At 40.4% G+C, this 16,455-nt stretch overlaps 1 protein-coding gene across 4 annotated transcripts in view; it reads left to right on the top strand.

Moving 5' to 3' along the window:
- SKIC3 (SKI3 subunit of superkiller complex) overlaps positions 1–16,455 on the top strand; it is an 80,553-nt gene that overhangs the window by 30,269 nt on the left and 33,829 nt on the right. For all 4 annotated transcript variants that reach the window (XM_084627830.1, XM_084627831.1, XM_084627832.1 and 1 more), the window contains exons 17-26: positions 75–328; positions 4,225–4,327; positions 10,754–10,930; positions 11,414–11,558; positions 11,712–11,790; positions 11,884–11,945; positions 12,064–12,120; positions 13,207–13,275; positions 15,134–15,208; positions 15,994–16,135. In XM_084627830.1, coding sequence (XP_084483956.1) covers positions 75–328; positions 4,225–4,327; positions 10,754–10,930; positions 11,414–11,558; positions 11,712–11,790; positions 11,884–11,945; positions 12,064–12,120; positions 13,207–13,275; positions 15,134–15,208; positions 15,994–16,135 — 1,163 coding nt within the window. The remainder of the gene's footprint in view (positions 1–74; positions 329–4,224; positions 4,328–10,753; positions 10,931–11,413; positions 11,559–11,711; positions 11,791–11,883; positions 11,946–12,063; positions 12,121–13,206; positions 13,276–15,133; positions 15,209–15,993; positions 16,136–16,455) is intronic.

Raw genomic sequence — 16,455 nt, 5'->3', positions numbered from 1 at the left:
CATTTTAAATTAACTAATGTTCTACTTTATTATTTGAATTTAGGTAACTGTCTTTTATTTCCTGACATATTCAGCTTGCAGGCAGCTCTAAGGGCAGATCCAAAGGACTCCAACTGTTGGGAGTCTCTAGGAGAGGCATACCTGAGCAGAGGTGGCTATACAACGGCACTGAAGTCCTTCACAAAGGCCAGTGAGCTGAATCCCAAATCGATATACAGTATTTACAAGGCTGCATCAATTGAACAGATTCTAGGAAGGTATAAAGACGCTATAGCTGAATACCAACAAATCTTAAAGAAGTCAAAAGAATATGTACCTGCACTCAAAGGTAATAAAGATGGATTGTTAACTTAGTGTAAAATTGAAATTGAAGCACCAAATTCTAAATCGGGAAATGCTTGTGTCAAGGTTCCTTCCCCACTCTGAACTCTAGGGTACAGATGTGGGGACCTGCATGAAAAACCCCCTAAGCTTATTTTTACCAGCTTAGGTTAAAACTTCCCCAAGGTACAAACTATTTTACCTTTTGCCCTTGGACTTTATTGCTGCCATCACCAAGCGCCTAACAAATATATAACCGGGAAAGAGCCTGCTTGGAAACGTCTCTTCCTTCCCCCCCGCCCCCAAATCCTCCCAAACCCTACATCCCCTTTCCTGGGGAAGGCTTGATAAAAATCCTCACCAATTTGCATAGGTGAACACAGACCCAAACCCTTGGATCTTAAGAACAATGAAAAAGCAATTGGGTTCTTAGAAGAAGAATTTTAATTGAAGAAAAAATAAAAAGAATCACCTCTGTAAAATCAGGATGGTAAATACCTTACAATGTAACCAGATTCAAAACATAGAGAATCCCTCTAGGCAAAACCTTAGGTTATAAAAAGACACAAAACCAGGAATCTACATTCCATTCAGCACAGCTTATTTTATCAGCCATTTAAACAAAACAGAATCTAACGCATATCTAGCTAGATTACTTACTAAGTTCTAAGACTCCATTCCTTTTCTGTTCCTGGCAAAAACAACACACAGACAGAGTGAACCTTTGTTTCTACCCCCTGCTCCAGCTTTGAAAGTATCTTGTCTCCTCATTGGTCATTTTGGTCAGGTGCCAGCGAGGTTATCCTAGCTTCTTAACCCTTTACAGGTGAAAGGGTTTTTCCTCTGGCCAGGAGGGATTTTAAAGGTGTTTACCCTTCCCTTTATGACAGCTTGTACTGTATAGAGAGGAAAAGTGACTTTGACCAGCAAGCAGCGCTCACTGGCACTAGCAGACAAAAAGTTAAAATGGTGGATATTCTTGAGCCCTAGCAGGTAAACCTAAAAGATTCTCAGTTTGGTAGGTGGGGTTAAAACTTAGAATTAAAACTAGGTCTATCAAGCGATTAAAAAAATTAATAGTTACTAATCGTGTGATTAAAAAAAATTAATCATGTGATTAAACAATATTAGAATTACATTTATTTAAATATTTTTGGATGTTTTCTACATTTCCAAATATATTGATTTCAATTACAACACAGTGTACAGTGCTCACTTTATATTTATTTTTGATTACAAGTATTTGCACTGTAAAAAAACAATAGTATTTTTCAATTCACCTAATACAAATACCATAGTGCAATCTCTTTATCATGAAAGTTGAACTTACAAATGTAGAATTATGTACAAAAAAAACCTGCATTCAAAAATAAAACCAAGGTAAAACTTCAGAGCCTACAAGTCCATTCAGTCCTACTTCTTGTTCAGCCAATCACTCGGACCAACAAGTTTGGTTACAATTTGCAGGAGATAATGCTGCCTGTTTCTTGTTTACAATGTCACCTGAAAGTGAGAACAGGTGTTCTCATAGCACTGTTGTAGCCAGTGTCACAAAATATTTATGTGCCAGATGCGCTAAAGATTCATATGTCCCTTCATGCTTCAACCACCATTCCAGGGGACATGCGTCCATGCTGATGACAGGTTCTGCTTGATAACCGTTCAAAGCAGTGTGGACCGACGCATGTTCATTATCTGAGTCAGATGCCATTAGCAGAAGGTTGATTTTCTTTTTTGGTGGTTCGGGTTCTGTAGTTTCCACATTGGAGTGGTGTTCTTTTAAGACTTCTGCAAGCATGCTCCACATCTCGTCCCTCTCAGATTTTGGAAGGCACTTCAGATTCTTAAACCTTGAGTTGAATGCTGTAGCTATCTTTAGAAATCTCACATTGGTACCTTCTTTGTGTTTTGACAAATCTGCAGTGAGAGTGTTCTTAAAATGAACAACATGTGTTGGGTCATCATCCGAGACTGCTATAACATGAAATATATGGCAGAATGTTATTAAAACAGAGGAGGAGGCGGCACACGATTCTCCCCCCAAGAAGTTCAGTCACATTTAATTAACACTTTTTTTTTTTTTTTTTTTTTTTTTTTAAACGAGCGTCATCAACATGGAAACGTCCTTTGGAATGGAGGCTGAAGCATGAAGGGACATACGAATGTTTAGAATCTGCCATGTAAATACCTTGCAATGCCAGTTACAAAAGTGCCATGCAAATGCCCTGTTCTCACTTTCTAGTGAGATTGTAAACAAGAAGAGGGCATCATTATCTCCTGTAAGTGTAAATAAACTTGTTTGTCTTAGCGATTGGCTGAACAAGAAGTAGGACTGAGAGGACGTGTAGGCTCTGAAATTTTACATTGTTTTGTTTTTGAGTACAGTTATGCAACAAAAAAATCTACATTTGTAAGTTGCACTTTCACAACAGAGATTGCACTACAGTACTTGTATGAGGTGAATTGAAAAATATTATTTCTTTTGTTTACCATTTTTACAGTGCAAATATTTGTAATAGAAAATAATATACACTTTGATTTAATTTACAACACAGAATAAAATATATATATGAAGGTAAAAAAAACCCAAATAATTAAACAATAGAATATCAATTGAAATGTATTAAGTGGGATTAAAATTGCGATTAAGCCCTGATTAAAACACACCCTTCTCCTCACGTCTTTCCTCCCTCCATCTCCACTTGTGTTTAATCCTAGAGCAAAAATCACTGCATTACAAAGAGGAGGAAGAGGTGGTTTGTGCCTGGTCTTTTTGCTCTTATATATTAAAGCCTGACTCTCTGTGCTTTTCATTAAAAAAAACAAAACAAAGAACTTGTATTTTCCTCTGAAAATATGAGGAATTTCAAGCTCTGTTTTGTTTTTTGAGAGTGAGTTGGAGGAGAACTTTGATAGCTGAAATGTGGATTGTGAGCTTTTTATTGCCCGTAGGTGAATGAGTGGGAATGGCTGGATTCTTAGCAAAGATGGTTCCTCCCAAGTGTTTTAATGGACATTAAAAACAAATCTGAAGTTTTAAACAGTCTAGTTTTAAATTATTTAGGCTTTGGGTTTTTTTGTGTGTATCTGTAATTCTCCAGTTCATATTCTTCCAGGGTAGGTAACAGCTTACTTTCTAACGTGGGTAAGAGGGCCTTCTGAAGCCCTGCAAAGAGGAGCATGTCATATTATTGCCAGCCAAGCATGCAAATGCCTGTACTCAACTTGGTGGCGTGTCTCATGTAATGCGATAACTTGAGCACCATATCCATCAATTTCAGGGAATGTTCTGGGCATCAGTGGCTGGAACCCTATAGATTTTAGAGAGAAATCAGAAAACCAAACAGGGGAGAGACAGAGCCCCTGGCTGCTGTTAAGCTGAAGCACAGCTTCAAGCACTTCTGCAGTGGTCTAGATCAAACTCGTCCCAGCATAATCGTATCCCATTTCATCTTTGCACATCCTCCCATTAGAATTTAACATGATGATGCCCTGAATGACTTGTCTCCCAGACAATTAGTAATCTTGGGGAGGGGAAGGAGGGAATGGGGGCATGTACACAGCCCCTGCCATGGGATGGCAAATGGGAGGGTGGCACAGTCCCTGGCAGGTGGAAATTTGGGACCTTAGTATGGTGGGAGACTAGTGGGAGTTCAAGGAATCCCTGAAATACAAGAATACACAGGGACCTTGTGCAGTGGAATGGAGGGATGCAAGGAGCTCCTTCTGTGTATAGTAAGGTAGGTCTGCAGAAGCTACAAAGCATGCTACTGCTTAGTTATGCTTCTTTGACCTGCTAAATGTTCTTTGTGCCATAATACTTGGGTTTTTGAGTTTAACTATATAAAGGTGTCCTTCAAGTCACTCTCCTGCTCACAGACTAAATGTTTAATTTCCTTTCAGGTCTGGGAGAGTGCTATCTCATGATGGCACGGGCTGCTCTTGCAGACTACCTTGATGGGAAAGTTCTAGATTATGTAGAACAAGCACTTGAATATTTTACACGGTTAGTACTTCATGTTCAAGTATGTAAGTCTTAATTAAGATCCTGTGTGGTTTTTTTTTTTCTTTCAATTAAACTTGGGATAAAAAAATTTGTAGTAAGCTAATCTAGCATGAAATTTTATTTTGTATTTTTATGAAGTAGCGTGAATGATGCATCTTGTATTCAGACCACATGAAGTGATTAGAAAATTTTAACAATTGATAGGATTGTTTTTAAATTTCTTCTTGTCATAGTGTGAAGAGACTGATTAAAAAGCAACAATGACATCCTTGCAGAACACTGGGGAGAACTATGTGGAAATGTAATAACTACTAAAATTGGGGGTGGGAGATGGGTGTTTTTTGTCCCTTTGTGTGTGTCTACCTACAGTCTTTTTCTATGGTCCTTTCAGTCTTCACTGCTCCAGTACTCCAAACTGAGGGTGGTTTACCTTGTGTAATATACTGTTCAGATCAGAGTGGTATTGGTGAAACATGCTCTTCTCTCTCAAACTTAACAGACTTTAATTTTGTCTTTCATTTTAAATCATACATTGTGACTGTAGACTTTTGTCTGAAACAGCCCCTCCCTGCTCTCAGGAAAGAATCTGATCTGAGGTGGAGCCTCCTGTTAAAAAAGAATGTGAAGGATTATATGGGACTGGGGATTGTTGTGTGTGTGTGTGTGTTTTTTTTGTTTTTTTTAAATAATGGAGGGCTGCACAGCTCTGTTTTGAAGTTTACACCCAGCAATGTAGGCTTTAAAAATAAAAACAATAAAATCATTTAAATCTCCTGTACATCAACAAACTCCATTCCTCATGCTACATCCTCACTTTCTTCTAATTTTGAGGCATACTGGAGGCTACAGCAGAAATTCTTGTGGGAGAGCTAAGATTTTCATCTGTAGTTCACTTTTAATGAAACTAATGAATTACCTACAGATTACTGCTGAAACTACTCTTAACCATTTTGTTAAAGACCATAGCTTAAATCCTGGCCACACTGAGGAAAATGGCAAAACTTCTCACTGAATTCAGTGGGCTATAATTTCACCTATACACATAGCGACCCCCCCCCCGCCCCCCCCCCGCCAAAAAAAGGCGCCCAGGTGACTGTATTTATGGAATAAAAAGCTACATTCAAAAGATTAATTGAACTACAGTCTTCAATTACTCTTTTATATACAAGCTGTTGTCTATGGAGTACTTTCTTTTCTTCCTATCACCATTTCTTATGCTATACTGATTTGTTCCCCCATCTCAGTCAAGACCTCTTGTGGCCCTTGCATATGCAGCCTATGCCCATGTACTATACTAAAGGAGGCCTTATCTGTGTACAGTAACTCCCCACTTAACGTCCTCTCACTTAACCTTGTTTCGATCTTACTTCCCTGCTCAATTACAGAACATGCTCCATTTAAAGTTGTGCAATGCTTCACTATAAGGTCGTTTGGCTGCCTGCTTTGTCCACAGCTGGCAGCCCCCCTACGCTCCCGCCCACCGGCAGACCCCGCGGATCAGTGCCTTCCCCCTCTGCCTCCTGCCCACGGCAATCCACTGTCTTGCGGTGTTCAGGGGGGAGGAGCAAGGACTCGGTGCACAGGCTCCCCCTACTTCTCCTACCCCCTGAACACTGAAAACCAGCTGATTGCTACGGGAAGAGGCGGGGGGGAGGCTGCGTGCCGAGTCCTCACTCCTCCCTGCACTCTCCTGCCCCCTGAATGTCGCAAGCCAGCTGATTTGCTGCGGGCAGGGGGGAGGAGTGAGAAAGTGGTGCGCCTTCCCCCTGCCCGCAGCAGTCAGCTGGCTTGCAGTGTTCAGGAGGCAGGGGAGGGAGCACAGGCGTGCTCTTGCCCCCCAGCCCTGTCCCATTGGATCCCTCCCCAAATCCACTCCCTGGCCCCGCCTCCTCCCCCAAGCGTGCCATGTTTCCCCCTCCCTCCCAGGCTTGCTTCATGAAACAGCTGTTTTGCAGCGCAAGCGCTGGGAAGGAAGCGGAGGTGAGCTGGGGCGGGAGGGCGGGGCAGGAAGCTGCCAGTTTTCACCCTGGGTGCTCCAGCTTAACATCGTTTTACTTAAAGTCGCATTTTTCAGGAACATAACTACAACATTAAGTGAGGAGTTACTGTAGTTCCTTGGTTGGGCCAGTGAGATACTTCAGGGTTTTAAGGCACTTGCAGCCCCTGTTGTTGTGGCAAACAAGAGCCTTGAAAAGCAGGTGCAAAAAAGATAAGGTACATAATGACATGTTGGAATATGGGGAGTTTTCTCTCTTTATTGTAATGAGGGGTATGAGTGGAACAGAGTGAAAATGTAACTGCTTCAAGTTTTTTCTCCAGATTAGTAAAGTATCAACCTTTCCTTTCTATATTGTTCTGATGAATCTTTGATTTAATAAATGGATTTAGCTTGGTTATGTGACCTTTCACATCAGTCTAAAATCGAGCCCTAACATCATCACCTAAAACTTTTAACAGGAAAAGAGTCCACTCCTATTGCCCTTTCCATCTCTTAATTTATGACCTTAAATTTCCAGATGTCACAACATCTAATCTTGTTTCTTTCCATGAAGCTGCCATAGAAGGCTGTTGGTTTGTTTGGTTTTTTTGAGGTGATCTCCCAATAGAAGAGGATTCTGTAAAACATCCCATCTTCGTCTACCTGCCAGCAGTATATGTCATTCAATAGCAGGATGTATTCTATGCATTTCTAGATGTGGACATTAATATAGTTATTTGGCATGGTCTAGAAGAGGGAAAGTAAAAAGCATGTAGGTCTTGTCTACAGGGTGGGCTAATGTGCTCTACAAGGCTGTAATTTCTAAAGTGCACTAACTTGTGCATTAATTGGTCTGTGTAGACCCTGCTGGTGCACGCTAAAGATTCTTTGGTGTGCTTTAACATGATAGTGTTTCAGCCAACACTACATTAACGCACACCTGCAGAGTCTACACAGCTCAACATATTGGGGTTCTTTAGAAATCGCACACCCAGAGAGTGCATTCCCCCACTATGTAGATAAGCCCTTACTTTAGTAGAGTATAATTCTTTCCTGCTCATACTGGGTCAAAGCAAGACTGCTTTGTAAATCAGTCTAAGTCTGTTAGGAGTGGTCTTGAGCTTCTTTTCCTCTAGTTGGATGACTCCTCTGCCTTATCCATCTCCCTGAAGCAGCTATGGGAGTAGACTCCCAGTGTTCTCCTTTGTGTAGGACGCACTTATGAGGCATTGTCACAAGGTCTTCAGCTTACTTCAGTGAATCTGTTGCTGATAAACTTCACCTGTGGCTTTGCTACTTTCTAGATGGCAATATATGGTCCGTTTACCTCCTCCATATACCACACACAGTTTCTTTTCTGTCTCTTCCTTTTTAGACTATAGAAAACAACAATAAATTACATAACCCCAGTGTTGTCCCTGTGAGTGTTTCACTGTAGGATCCAAATGCCCATGCGCTCTTGGTTGGAGGCTTTTATAAGCAGTGTCTGTGGGTCCAAACCTACATGCTATGCAGTTTGGTGCAAGGGCGTATAGGGAAGGGCAGACCCGCTGTCGATCCAATTCCTTCTCAACTGCTGTTGTCTCCAGATGGAGCTCTGCGGTGTCCACTGCTTCTCTAGAAGTATCTTTACTCATGGGGGAGGGTTATTATTATTTTCCTTTTTAGCCATAGTTTTGTGCTGGGTTCCCCTCTCCCAGGCTTTGTTGTTGTTTGCAGTACTTCCTGTTTGAGTTATACCAAAGGCCATGAGTTTCAAACCCCATCAGACTTGCCAAAGGTCTTTCCCCCTCAGTGACAGGACTTCAGCTGCCTCAAGTGCTTTGAAGAGTCTCACATTCCCATCAAAGTGCAAGGTCTGCATGGGGTTCAAAACCAGACCTTGCAAACTGAGGGAGGATAGATAGAAGCTCTTCTTACTGAAGTGCTCCCTAAAGCTCTCTTTGTTCAAATCTCCTCCCCCCGTGTACATCTGCCTCATCCTCTGAGGCTGTAACAGTGACTGCCAGAGCTCCAGAGGCAGCTTCAGAAACAGTGCATTTGAAGAAAAGAGCCCGATTTCACAGAGAAACTCTAGAAGAAGGAATAAGTCACTTCTTTGAGCTAGATTCAAGGAGACTTCATGTTCCGTCATGGGTGTTGCTGAGGCTCCTGTGGACTTCAATAGTGTAGCATTGATACTGCCCCAAGAGGTCTTCCAGTAAACAGCAATGAGTAGTGCCAACCCTGGTAGAGGCAGCAGAGATTTCCAGGCACGATGATTCCTCTAAGCTTTTCTAGAATTCTTAGCCTATCTTAAACTTCAGTACTGCTCCCTTCTCAAAGCCATATGGAGCACTCAGACTGGCCTCTACCTCCCTGAGGGGAATAGTCATTCCCTGGTACTGCTACACCTGCTGGTGACCAACTCTCTTCACTCTGGAGTGGGATCCTGATCTCCAGTGCCACCTTGACCTCTGGTACTGCTTCCAGTACTGATGATCAGAGCCCTTCCACTGGACATGGGAGAGAATTTCTCAGACACTGTGGATTTTGACCTGGGCTCTGCCTCACTCCCATATCTTCAGAGATATTTTGTGAGGAGGACGTACCAGAGCCCAGTGAATGCTCTCAGCACTCCTGGTAGGACCACCCTTGCCCTCTCCTAACCTACCACCACAGTGGACCTACTGGAATTCTTGGGCTCCGTATAGGGACCTGTTTTATAGGATACCCTCTTGTAAGAGACCTTGTTTAGAGAACCCCAGGTCCCGCAGAAGCCTCTGGTCCCACAAGTTCAGCCACCAGTACTACTACAACTCCCTGTCCAGGAGGAGACTTTGGAATGGGAGGCAGCAGCTGAGGACAGTACACCCCCATCAGATAAGTAGTCCTCTTCCTCCCTCAGTGAGGCAGTGATGCTGCTGCTGCCACCACCATCCTCCTATGCAGATGGCTGCAGGGCCTTTCAGGACCTGATGAAATGACTGTCTGAATCCCTCCAAATTCCATTGGAGGAAATTCAGGAGACTAAACGTTCTTTGGCGGACATTCTGCATTCCACCCCCAGGGCAAGGTTGCCTTGCCTGTTTAGGGGCTGGTGACAATAATGCCTCATAAAGTGTGGTCGCCATTGTGCATACCAGCAAATGGGCAAATAAATATAACATTTCAGCTAGGGGACTGGAATGTTTTTTGCCCCCCTTCATCCCAGCCCCAAATTCTTGGTGGATGCAGTTAACAGCATACATGGTCAAGCTCACTCCAGGCCCACCTGCTCAGACAAGGAGTCCAAAAGTTTAGAACTTCTTGGTCGGAAGAGCTGTTTGTCCGCTGCTTTTCAGTTTTGGGTGGCAAACTATCAGGTCTTGATAGAATAATTGTTGAAATCATATTTTTCCAAGTTCGATCATCTGCCTCAAGAACTAGGGGAACAATTTCAAGCCCTCATTTCAGAGGGTCCGTTTATAACTAAAACTTCTCTGTAGGCCTCAATTGATGCTGCTGGCATGGCCTCATGGTCAGTAGCAACCACTGGTTTGCTGCAATCTTCTGGCCTCCCCAGGAAAGTTCAGAATACTGTTTTGAAGGCTTAAGCTTTTCAACTGGTGACACTGAACATTTTCTGTGAATCATAGACAGCTCAATTTTTTTGACCCTTTCCATTCTAAATGTACTAGGCTTTTTCAAGTCCTGTGGAGCCTCCTAGAAAAAGATTCAGACTTCAAAGAAAGGGAGCTTCTTCTGTGGTAACCTGTCAGCTTTGCACCTTTCTCTAAATGGTTTTGACAGCTTGAGTGAGGATTACAAAGCACCCTCTTCACCAGATTGCCTCAGTGGTCCTCTGGTCTTGAGTTGGGCCTCTCTTCAGAGGTTCAGTCCATGCTTTTGAATGGTAGAAAGCAACCCAAAGATATACTGAAGACCAACTATTCTGGGGAAGCTCAGAGTTGAGGTCATTCTGAGTGTTTCCTTGTAATTTGACTGGTTTCAGAGTAGCAGCCGTGTTTAGTCTGTATTTGCAAAAAGGAGTACTTGTGGCACCTTAGAGATGAACAAATGTATTTGAGCACAAGCTACAGCTCACTTCATCAGATGCATCATGAAAGCTTATGCTCAAATACATTTGTTAGTCTCTAAGGTGCCAAAAGTATTCCTCTTCTTTTTCCTTGTAATTTGTTACTGCAAACTAGGTACGTTCACTTTTTTTTTAGTTATGATGATAGTTGAGGGGAAAGTGACCAGTTTTAACTTTGTTCTTGTTCTACATATGTGTGTCTCTTTATTTTTTTTATTTTTTACACATCATTTGGAGGGGCAGAAAGGAAAAATTTATATCAATCTTTCTCACTCAAACAATTCGTGTTCATTTTAAACTTTCCCTCAATTTCAGAATAAACTCTTTCTGAAAAAGGGAGAGGACTGCCATACCTTAAATAACTTATTTAAATTAATACCTTATTTTGCAGAGCGACAAAACATCGTCCTGATGTATCTTGCCTTTGGAAACTACTTGGGGATGCATGTACTATCGTGCATGTTATTTCATCATCCAAAGTGAATGTTAAAGTTCTGGGATCCCTTATTGGTCAGAATGTAGGCAAACAAATGCTGAAGAAAAGTGAGCTCCTCAGTTTGGGAGGAAGGTAACAATCATTATGAGATGCTTCATCATATAAAGTCTACTAAAATCTTAACTATTCTAGACTAAAAAGATTGGAAGGCTAAAAATTTCAAATACTAAATCAATATACATCCAGCATACATATGTGGAAGTGATATGCATGGAATAAATTGCAGAACTTTGTGATAAATGAATTGTGCACACTTTGACCATCACACCCTTCACTTTGCTCCCTAATCAATTTTCTTATGACTTTTTCCCCCCCTGGAATTCATAACCCCAGATCAGTTTCAGACAGCAGTCTAACTTAAAAATGTTGCCACAGAATACTAGCCTGAATTCAGCATAAAGACTCTGACATTTTTTTCCACACTTGTAACTTGTTAGTGACCATTTTTGTCTGCCTCTACTTCAGAGCACCTCTGAAGGCAGGCTTCAGTTCAGTGGTTTATTTTTAAGTGGAATGAGTGGGGATAAAACAATTCTGTGATTCATATTTCTGTAGGTGTTATGGCAGAGCATTAAAACTGATGTCCTCACCTAACACATGGTGTGATCTTGGAATAAACTACTATCGTCAAGCACAACACCTAACAGCAGCCGATAGTGACACAAATGAGATCAGTGAACTGTTAGAGAAATCTTTACAGGTATTGCGTGTCTTTCTGCCATCTTCAGTGACACTTTTTAAACACTGTCACTTTCAGGATCACTTTGTGCTCAGTGTAACCTAAAATTGTGACAAAACAGTGGTTAAAGTCTAATGTGTTATAACAACTCACAGTTAATTCTCTTCATTCCAGTGTCTCAAAAAAGCCGTGAGGCTTGATAGTAAAAACCATCTCTATTGGAATGCACTTGGTGTGGTTGCCTGTTGCAGTGGTAAGTCTCTAAAATTCTGTGCAGCTAATTTAGAGGGCAGCTTGGCTGCTTTTGTTAACAAAATTCAGTTACATCTAATCTTCTGTCTTTCAGGTGTTGGGAATTATGCTCTTGCTCAACATTCATTCATCAAATCTGTTCAAGCTGAACAAATAGTAAGTGCTGTAGGCAGCTACTCTGTTTCAAATGGGCACTCAAGATTCTTTTTATGGAGCTGTTTTTGAATACAGTAATAAACTGGCTTTAATTTTTGTATTTAATTATTTTGCATAGAATGTTGTTGCCTGGACCAACTTGGGGGTTTTGTACTTAGCAACTGAAAACATTCAGGTAAATATTCCTCCTCCTCAAATGATGGCTTTTTGAAAAGGTGTTACTTTAATGCAATTCTAGAATGCTTTTTAACAGCAAAGCACACCCTCCTGTTTAAGGTAAAAGTATTGCCAGTTTATAAAATTCAATCTGCTGTACCATTAAAGAGTTACAGGCAAAATCACATACTTGAATTCAATACTGTTCGAAACAAGTGATTTCAGTTAGGAGAAATAATTCAATATTCTGGTAAATAGCACAGGTTTGGTTTTTCAAACAGTTTAATGAAATCAAAATTATAGTGTATGCAATTTTAAGGGACAAAAACTGCAATCAAACATACAAATTCTGTTTGCCAAAAATTCAGTTATAGTTTCTGCTCAAGAGAAAGCTAGAATAAGAAGAGTGCCTTTAAATGAAATTTAAAATTTATTTAGACTTGTATTTGCTGCTCCATTTGACTGGAGCAGAGCATAGTTTAGAAAGAGGCAGTGACAATCCCAGTTGCAGAACAGAAACTGATCACTGCTTTTATTTTTTTTAAATTTGCGATGTGAGAAACTGATTTCTTTAAAAATGGATTAGTAATTTCTGAAGCTTTCAAAACTTGTTGCAAAGCTGTTAAATGCTCAGAATCTGATTTTTATGATGGGAATGCTGAGATTACACACAGTTCAAAGCAAAATGTGGAGTCAAAGAATGAGTACTTCCAGAACTCAGCGAGCTACATTTTTTTTTTTTTTTTTTATGAAGAGGAGAAAGTTCTGTATTTCTAGCAGTGGCGGCTACTAGAAGTTTGCATTCCTCTCATCCCCCCCACCCCCATAGCAAATATAGCTGTTGATTATGTGGGAGTAGGAGGAGGTTTGGGGAGGAGGGAGGTGAGTGTTCCTGTTAAAGCGTGAGGTGGTACCGAAATACTTTATATGGGTATTACACTGCTGTTCTGTATGCCACATTGGATATTTTTAATGATTTGATTTTTGTCCCATATAAATAGTTACACCATTGTTTCTGTATTTCAGTATCTAGAACAGCAGGTTTTTGGCTTATAGTGCTAAATGACTCACTGTAATGTACCTGATTTCTTATGTGCTTTTACAGCAAGCTCATGAAGCCTTCAAAGTAGCTCAGTCCCTTGAGCCATCTTACTTAATATGCTGGATTGGACAGGTAAGATATCAATATCTTTCATAGCATGGGTTTCAGTAGGTTTTAGCAAGGTATATTGAATTTCGGCACCGACCCAGCAAAGCACTTCACTGGGATTTAAGCGTGTGATTAAAATTAAGTCTCAGTTTACATTTTTTGTGTGTGTCTCCTTGAAACAGAAAAAGGCCACTTCAACCTTCCTATTACTCCCTTTGGCTTTCTCTAAAGTTTCCACAAAGTTTTTTTGTCCATTATGGGAGCTGTGTTCGGTATCAGTTTTTTTTCATAACTTATTTTTGTAGTCTGTTACTTACTGTGGAAGGAGCAGTATAGTGAAATTGGCTAATGATACATGATGATGATGATGATGATTTATTTATTAGTATCATGGTTAATGATAGAGTACTGTTTTCAGTGCTTTTTTTCCCCTGGACATTCTGATTAAAAACCTTCTCAAGTATTAAGACACTCTAGCAGCCATATCAAGAGATCATGATGGAGCACTGGTATCCCCCAGTCATCTGCTCAGTTTGGAACAGTCAGTCCATAATGCTGCTAAACAGAAGTAGTGTTTATGGGTCAAATCCTGCACCCTTTGGTCATACAAATACTCTCATTGATGTCAATGGAACTGCTCCTAAGAACAGTGGAGGAGGAAAAAAAGAACTTGCTTGTGTAGTATTAAGTTCAGTAATTTAAAGACCGCAAATGTAAAGTTCTCATAATAGTGGTAGCTCTCCCACATGGAACATTAATTTGCCACCACTGCATTGAGTATTAAGATATAAATTTAAGTCTCCATTTGCCATCTTGCAGGAGCAGAGAAGGCAAAGAGGCCTCTATAATCACCTGCATGTTACTGTCATGGGGGTGGTTGTGACTGTGATAATTGGGCCTACAAATGTACCCTAATTGTGAGCTCAACTATAAAAAGTCAGGGGAAGGTCATAAGAAGTCATAATAAATGTTGATGGGAGGCAGAAAGGTGCAAAGGCAAAATACAGTGAATTAGTCCAAACAAAAAGGCCTACAGATAGGACTGTGTTGAGAGAGTGCCTGATTTAAAAAAAAATTGAAAACAAAAAAGTATAAAACTGCATATCCTTGAACCACAATTGGTGTCAGATATTATGCCTAGTTGCTGAACAAAACAATAAGAGAGTGGGCTGTGGTACCCATCGTTCCCTTTTGTAGTCCATAAAGGAGGACTCTGGGAGAAAAATTGGCTACTAGAGCAAGCTTCACTATCATGGTTGCCACTTGAGACTCCAGGAGTGAAAAAGGAAAGGAGGAATATGTGTGGCCATAGAGACATTCCCAACCCTACTCTTTGTCCTGTTGTTCCCCTCCCATCATTACAAGTACCCTCTGTAACCTTTCCTTGCTGCCCTGCTATCATGCATAAGTGAAACTGAACTGTTGAGAGAAGTGGTAAAGATTTATATTATTGCTGTGTCCCAAAATCCAGGTCAGGATTGGGGTCCCATTCTGATGGGTGCTGTGTAAAGAGAATCCTTGCTTGTGAAGGACTTACAAAGTAAAAGTTCTTTGTTTTACTCTATAGATACTTCAAATGCAGCAATCTGTTCCATTCCTTCATCTAAGTTTACACACTCTCTTTAATAGTGATTTTTTTTTTTATTCTTGTAGCAGTAATATTTACCATTCTTTGTATATTTGGGGGTTTCACAAAGATCTCTTGAGTTTTTTTTAGAGTAAAAATGCACTACATTAGGTGCTTATGAGATTTTTGTGGTCATTTGTTATGTACTTTGCAATTCTTGCCTCTCAAGAAGAGCCTTTAAGTGGGAATAATGATTAGGAAACTCTTATCTGTTTACAGTACCTAATCAACTTTTTCTTTTAAACTTGTCTGTAGGCTCTTATTGCAGAGGCTGTAGGCAGCTATGAAACTATGGATCTTTTTAGGCACACCACTGAACTCAGCATGCATGTAAGTATTTGAACAGTCCTCTCATTAGCAGATTCTGAACAACTAGCCTTTTTCATGGAAAGGCATGTGATAAAAGTTCATATTTTATCTTATTAAAGTCAAAAGGTTAGAGGCCTGTTTCAGATTCCCCTTATCTCTCATGTTTTGTATTCTACTTGATATAGGTTTTTATACCACTCTCATCATTGTAGTATCTGAGCACCTTCCTGTAGTGTTTTAAGCAATTGGACTAATATGTCATATGTGGCTCATTCTTTCTCTCATCCTCTCTCCATGGGGAGAATTGTTTAATATGTACACTGTGTGTTTATATGAGAGAAGACCAGGTAGAAGTCCATTAGGAGTAGAGGATGGTGAGGTTTGCACTGGTGTTTAGCTCCTGTAGGAGTTTGTTCCTTAGTCTTGGACCAGTCCTCCAAGAAAGCACTGTGTCCTGCACAGGCAAACTTTACCTTTGTGGTAGAAAATTCCCTTATGCCCGAAGAGTAAAGAATGGACTTGAGTGGTGATGATTTTTGTTCCTTTTATAATCTGTCTGTTGTGAATGGATAAAACTTTTTTTACATTTATATTCAAAAGAAGAATTTATAATTGGAATTGCAGTCACCTAAAACACAATTGTTAAGTAGTAAAAGGAAAATGCTGATCTGATGTTACACCTAACCACTCTTCATTGAAGATTAGTGTGCTATAGAACAGAGAGATTTCTTTTTTTGCGTATTGTTGGTTGAGCAGTTAATGATGCCTGTGTGTGGTGGTGGTGGTGGTTTTGTTTTGTTTTTGAGACTGAGGGAGCAAAAGGCTATGCTCATTGGGTGTGCTCAACACTGCAAGATAAAACCAACAGAGAAACAGAGCTGTATCGGTACAACATTGTTCAAATGAATGCTATTCCGGCAGCACATGTGGTTTTGAGCAAATACACAGGTAGGTAACATCTTAAAGTTAAAATACTTCATTTGATATCTGTCAAAAGTTTGACTAAAAAGCATATTCAGCATGATGTGGCTTAGCTATTACTTAATCACTTTTGCCAAAATTGAGCTGGTCATGAAATCTTGTGGTTGGGGAGGCTCTTCTGAGTCATGAAGCAGACAACCAAAATGTATCGTGTGTGTATCTTTGTTTTTGTTAAATTTATGCATAATGAAAATATGACCCCAATAAGATTGAATTCTTTCTGGCTCTCCTTCTTCAAGAAAGAATCTCCCTGAAGAGATGAGTAAGGAATATAGGATCAAGGCCTT

This window comes from Lepidochelys olivacea (assembly GCF_965140295.1).
Source record: "Lepidochelys olivacea isolate rLepOli2 genome assembly, chromosome: 5".
In the NCBI taxonomy this organism is placed as follows: Eukaryota; Metazoa; Chordata; order Testudines; family Cheloniidae; genus Lepidochelys; species Lepidochelys olivacea.
This window is presented reverse-complemented; position numbering and strand designations above follow the sequence as displayed.